The sequence below is a fragment of the Sander lucioperca genome, chromosome 4 (assembly GCF_008315115.2).
Source record: "Sander lucioperca isolate FBNREF2018 chromosome 4, SLUC_FBN_1.2, whole genome shotgun sequence".
Lineage (NCBI taxonomy): Eukaryota > Metazoa > Chordata > Actinopteri > Perciformes > Percidae > Sander > Sander lucioperca.
Window position 1 is genome coordinate 14,821,637 of NC_050176.1, and position 6,161 is coordinate 14,827,797.

Consider the following 6,161-nt stretch of genomic DNA (forward strand, 5'->3'; position numbering starts at 1 on the left):
TTTGAAACAAAGAACGATGTGTAAGGATGGTTACAAAAGAAGTCCTGCTCTTATCAAATTTTCACTAAACCTGTGATGAATATTTATTACTGGGAAATGACACAGTGAAAGTATTCTCCTGCAGCAGTTAGTTCAAGTAAAACGTGTGTCCATGAATTAACAATCAGTACATATGGCTTAAATGATAAATGTGAAGTTTTAATGAAGTTGAGTTAATGTGACCTTGTTTTTAAATTTAATAACAATTTATGACTTAGTAGTCCATTCTACAAAGTCATTGATAAGATCTGATTTATAATTACTTCTCATATTTAGTTGTCCACAGGATGTTACTATGACCAAAAGTTTCACAGTGAAGTGATACTCCACCTAAACTCTTATCTTTACAGTCACAGTTCACTTAACCCTCGTGTTGTCTTTGGGTCAAATTTGACCCATTTAAAAAAAAAAAAAAGTTTATCAGAAAAGTGGGTTTATTTTAACCAAATTTTCAGAAAAATAACGCGGATTGTTCTACACAACGCTTTTCACAAGTAAAATAAATAATCAGCCCACTACTTTCTTTAAATTTGGATGTTTTATTCAATTTTATAGCATTAAAAAAAAAAAAAAAAAAAAAAAAGACAAAAATGTCCGCAAAAGCTTACAAAACGTGGGGGGAAAAACCCCACAGACTTGACTTGCTATTGTAGTAAAAGCACAGGTTTTATTAACACTAACAATGATGCCTTTGTTCTGCTCAAGTGTCCTAGTGAGCCATGACGTGTGGTCTTTTTCACAGCAGACATGTTGACATGTCATAGTAGGAAAAGCCATTAATGATGGCTGCATTCCACTTAGAGGCCCTGGTATTGTGTATGCTGACTCACTGAAATATTTATTGAACACAAAGATTAAAGTGTGTGATACAATACAAATCCTGGGATGATCAATATGCATTTCTTTAGTATTTGTGAGCCAAGCTAAATAAACACCAAGTAGACAGACCAGAATTTTAGACATGTGCGCTTTATTAATTTGTTGTGTACACCAGAGGCTTGAAGCCCCAAGCACAAACCTTCATACATCATACAAGGTAGAAGCTTTGTCTTTCGCATAATGACAAAAACAAACTGGACCAAGTATCGTTTAAGGCTGAAAGTACAAAAACAAAAGATTACATAATTTACATAAGCAATACTACACATCTGTTGGGCAGTGGGCCCAACTAGAGAATAAACCTTCATAGAGGCAAATAAGGTGGTGAACAAACACATCTGAAATGACCTACACAAACACGACAATGAACATGTTCCTCACACATTCACACCGCCTGGGACACTCTGTACTTCCTGCAGAGTTTCTCCCCATCAGGGGGCATGGTGCTATAGCCATAGTGATGAGGGAAAATGGGAAGAGTGTTGTGGGCTCAGCATACACCAGTGTGTTGGTGTAGGCATGTATGCAGAGCCAGTCGTTTGGGTTTGTAGCAGTGTGTGTTTTGGGGACGCGGACTGACAAGTCTGTTTAGAAGCACTTCCTGTGGACAATGCTGGGGCCGGATTCATCGTACTCCTGCTTGCTGATCCACATCTGCTGGAAGGTGGACAGGGAAGCCAGGATGGAGCCACCGATCCATACAGAGTACTTCCTCTCTGGGGGAGCAATGATCTGCAGAAAAACATAAAATAAACAGAGTTAAAATATGTCAAATCAACATCTGTTGGCAAATGCACTGAAATCCTGCAAATATTTTAAGTCTACAGTTAAATGTAGAAGCTAGAAGACGAGCACGGAGCTTCGATATTGCATGTTTGGCCACTGAGTGGCAGTAGAGGTAAAGAGCTTTCTGGACATTTTTTGAATCATTGCCCCAGGGAGGATGGGAGTCAGAGTAATGAGAATGAGATATACCTTGATCTTCATGGTGGTGGGTGCCAGGGCAGTGATTTCCTTCTGCATACGGTCAGCGATGCCAGGGTACATGGTGGTACCTCCAGAGAGCACAGTGTTGGCATACAGGTCCTTACGGATGTCCACGTCACACTTCATGATGCTGTTGAAGGTAGTTTCATGAATACCGCAAGACTCCATACCTGTGAGAGGGTGTAAAGTAGACTGTAAGTTTGTGTTCCACATGCTTTAAAAACTACTCAAGTCTTACCCTTGCTGCTACAACCCCCTATGCTTCCCAACAGTTAACTCCCTCTGTGTTGGTTATCAAACTCAGTCCATAAATATATTTTAACTAGTACACTGATTGAAATATATTTCTTACCAAGGAAAGAAGGCTGGAAGAGGGCCTCGGGGCAACGGAACCTCTCATTTCCAATGGTGATGACTTGTCCGTCAGGCAGCTCGTAGCTCTTCTCCAGGGATGAAGATGAGGCAGCGGTGCCCATTTCTTGCTCAAAGTCCAGTGCAACATAACACAGCTTCTCCTTAATGTCACGCACAATCTCACGCTCAGCTGTAAAACAGACATTTTATAGTCAGATCCAGTTTTCCTGTCAGTTTCCCCCTAGCTTCAAATATTAGCATGTTTTTTGTGTGTGCCAACCTGTGGTGGTGAAGCTGTAACCCCTCTCAGTCAGGATCTTCATGAGGTAGTCTGTGAGGTCTCTGCCAGCCAGGTCCAACCTGAGGATGGCATGGGGCAGGGCGTAGCCTTCATAGATGGGCACTGTGTGGGTCACACCATCACCAGAGTCCATGACAATACCAGTGGTACGACCAGAGGCGTACAGGGACAGCACAGCCTGAATGGCCACATACATGGCAGGGGTGTTGAAGGTCTCAAACATGATCTGGAGGACAGAGAAGACGAGAGATGAGTCAGTGAGTCAAAGTAACTTGAAGTAAGCTAGTACGGGTTAGTACAGTCAGAATCGAGAAAAGCACAGCACACAGGCCGGTTTTAAGTATTAATACCATACAAAACCAGTCAAGGCAATAACCTATACTTTAGTTTGGTCATGTTGACTGCTTGACCTGCTCTACTGTCATTGGTTGCATCATGCAGAAACACCAGTGAAGTTAGATGCTTGTCGGTCTAAAACAAGCCTAATTTGAAATCAGCAGTAACCATGCTGCAACAAGTCATTCCTGATGCATCACAGTGAAGCGAGATAGACACCTGAAGCATCCGCAGAGATGAAAAGATCAGCACAGGATAGAAGAACCCTGGAGATTGAAGGAGCAGGAGGAAATGGACAGATTGAGCAGAAGAAGAGATGCCTGAGCGGCAACACGTTTTCCCGTTGCGGAGCCCTACAGGTGAGCTGAGTGGTTTTCCTGATTGAGAGGAAATGTCAGTGTGTCAGCCCTCGTTACCTGGGTCATCTTTTCCCTGTTGGCCTTGGGGTTCAGGGGAGCCTCTGTGAGCAGGACGGGGTGCTCCTCGGGGGCAACTCTCAGCTCGTTGTAGAAGGTGTGATGCCAGATCTTCTCCATGTCGTCCCAGTTGGTGACGATACCATGCTCAATGGGGTACTTCAGGGTCAGGATACCCCTTTTGCTCTGTGCCTCATCACCAACATAGCTATCTTTCTGGCCCATACCAACCATCACACCCTTTGAAAGAAAACAGGGAAACAAGTTAAAATCAAGACAGAAGTGAACAGAAATGTACGACAGTTTCACAAGCTTTGTTGTTCATAGTTTATCAATTTATATAATTTATGAAGAAACTGTACCTGATGTCTGGGACGTCCAACAATGGAGGGGAACACAGCACGTGGAGCATCATCTCCTGCAAAGCCAGCTTTGCACATACCGGATCCGTTGTCAACAACGAGGGCGGCGATTTCGTCATCCATTTTCTGGACAGAGAAGAGGAGGGATGCAAAAGGGGGAAAACTGTTTAAAACTGATGCTCTGTGACAGTTGTGCGTTACATCTGGCAAACATCAACAAGGTTAAAGCCTTGTCATTCTGACGACTGGACGCTGGATGTCGCAGTGGCGCAGGTCCCAGTCCAATCCCAGAGCTGAGGAACAAAGGCGGTTTCTCCCACTGTCTGGCCATGGCCATATAAGGCAAAAGTGAGAGCAGCTTAGGAGACGGCGGCAGCCCGACCCGTGAAGCCGCTCAATGTGTCGTTAAACCTCAAACGACACCGACACCGGCCACTCCCTTCACCGGAGTCATAACTGAATTAACCATCCACACATCTCTAACGCCCGCTTTAATACAGCAGTTTAACAGTTGAGATGAATGAGCTTCCATCTGTTGTCATGTCAGTCATCAGGTGTACCGTTGTCGTGAGTCGTGACCATCATAGTTACAAGGTGAGGCTATGTGAAAACCAACTTCTAACGTTACCTGACATTTGTTAGATGTAACGTTAACGGTTGTCAAATGACTTCGTAGCTGTAATGTCACAGCCACCTACCTGCAATGTTAGTTAACACCAAGTATTTTAAATTCAATCCGTCTAATCTGCAATCATCTGCCTGTGAAATCGGAGACACCAAACCCGGGGACCGAGCCAAAGCAGATGCTTACATGTAAACGAGAAGGTCAAGCTTTTTGAACGCAGTGTGATTTGTTAAACTGATGAAGTGATGACAGCACGGATCACACTGGTTATTTCACACCATGTGTTAAATATAAATGACAGCATGCCGACACATCTATTACGTTATTGTTACTGGTAGCATCCCTTCAAACTGTAACGGTCCTAATCAGAAACGGAATGAATGACAGCCTAACGTTACGTGATCGAGTACATTTAAATTAGCAGCTCCAAAGGTTGCTTCAACTTGATGGAAGTCAAACATAAAACCTCACAGCAGAACTTAACGTTAACATGTCGACTAAATTCAGTATGCTGGCTAAACATTACTTACACATTTTGTTAAAGAAATGCATTTAAAGTGCGATAAAAATAAAAGAAACTTTAATCTTTTTTTCAGCAGTTGTCTTACCTGTTTGAGGGAGGGTTATCGGCTTAGGAGGGCTGTGACTGAGCTCTACACTCCGGTAGGATGTCTGAACTTGACTGCAATGGAGGCCAATAAATTGCAGGGTTTTATCAGAGCTCGCGCTGCGTCCCCTCTCCATAAAAGGAAAACTTTCTGCACGGCGCCCTCTGATTGGTCCAGTCGCATCCACTGGGTGTGGCGCATGCAGATACAGTCCTGCGCTCTGACAAGTCGGAGGGGACAGGCAACACAACAAATCACCTATATAGGCTACTATCAATACTCTCAATATGGGGTTGTTCAGTGTTCAATTAAACACATTTTTATATCATTAATCATCTGTATTATGATGATCGCAACGGGGGTGATACACAAGTGCGATAGGCTACACAATAAACCTCAGAGCTCTGGCTGCAAATCACAGTCTTCTTGAGTACGAAACAAGTTGAAATAGGCTATGAGCTTTTATGTAATTTTAATATTGCTACATTGAGCTAATGAGCACATTTTGATGCAAGTCAGTCTATCCTATTTTTGTTTTAATCCATGACATCATCCACATTGGCAAGGGGCCCCCATTTTCTCAGAGATTACACAAACTTTTAACCACATTTGATTAACATACCCATGCTATCGTCTTATGTTCTTTATTTGTGAATTGGAGGAAAAGTGTGGGACACAGACAAACAGGTCCATGATTAATTTAAAGTGAAGCACAAAAACAACAGAACTGAATTGCACTGTGCTAAAATGCATTTGCAAATTCAAGGCAGATACTCGTGGTTAGTTGTGCCAGGACATGGGGTGGTTACAATCTCAGGGTCACTGACAGCACTGTTAACACCCTGATTAACACGTCGGCCCTGGCATACCAGTTTCTCACACACACACACACACACACACACACACACACACACACACACACACACACACAGAGCAGAGTGACAGTGACTCTCTTATCTCTCATATCTTGTAATGTTTCTGTGAGTGGAGGGGGGCAGATTAACCTTGCCTGACAGGTGTATCATTTCCAGAACATACCTATATTTGGTGTCAAATTGAACTGTGAGGCATATTTTGAAATTAGTATTGAGTGATCTGACTCACTTTGATATGCATATACACACCTGCTCATTGACACACACAAATATGTAACGCGTAAATACATAAAGGCTTCAGGTCCAACCTGAAATAACTCTTTTAGACAATATATTTATTTTCACGATAACACACTTCGAAGTCTTTATGCAAAGCTCA

General features: G+C 42.9%; 1 protein-coding gene across 1 annotated transcript; it reads right to left on the reverse strand.

Annotated features, from left to right (window-relative positions):
- Window positions 1-987: 987 nt before the first annotated feature.
- Window positions 988-5,052, reverse strand: actb1 (actin, beta 1). The gene is made up of 7 exons (XM_031288965.1): window positions 4,908-5,052; window positions 3,675-3,800; window positions 3,313-3,552; window positions 2,540-2,786; window positions 2,258-2,449; window positions 1,894-2,075; window positions 988-1,650 (listed from the first exon to the last, which is right to left on the reverse strand). The coding sequence occupies exons 2-7, from the start codon at window positions 3,795-3,797 to the stop codon at window positions 1,507-1,509; spliced, it is 1,128 nt and encodes a 375-aa protein (XP_031144825.1). The 5' UTR covers window positions 3,798-3,800; window positions 4,908-5,052; the 3' UTR covers window positions 988-1,506.
- Window positions 5,053-6,161: the final 1,109 nt, after the last annotated feature.

Bases quoted from the DNA above. Each gene is read 5' to 3' on its own strand.
- actb1 (XM_031288965.1), bottom strand. From the start codon at position 3,797: ATGGATGACGAAATCGCCGCCCTCGTTGTTGACAACGGATCCGGTATG. The intron at 2,787-3,312 runs GTAACGAGGGCT...TCTGTCCTCCAG, and splicing joins ACAGGGAAAAGATGACCCAG to ATCATGTTTGAGACCTTCAA. The intron at 2,076-2,257 runs GTAAGAAATATA...ACCCTCTCACAG, and splicing joins CTTCCAGCCTTCTTTCCTTG to GTATGGAGTCTTGCGGTATT.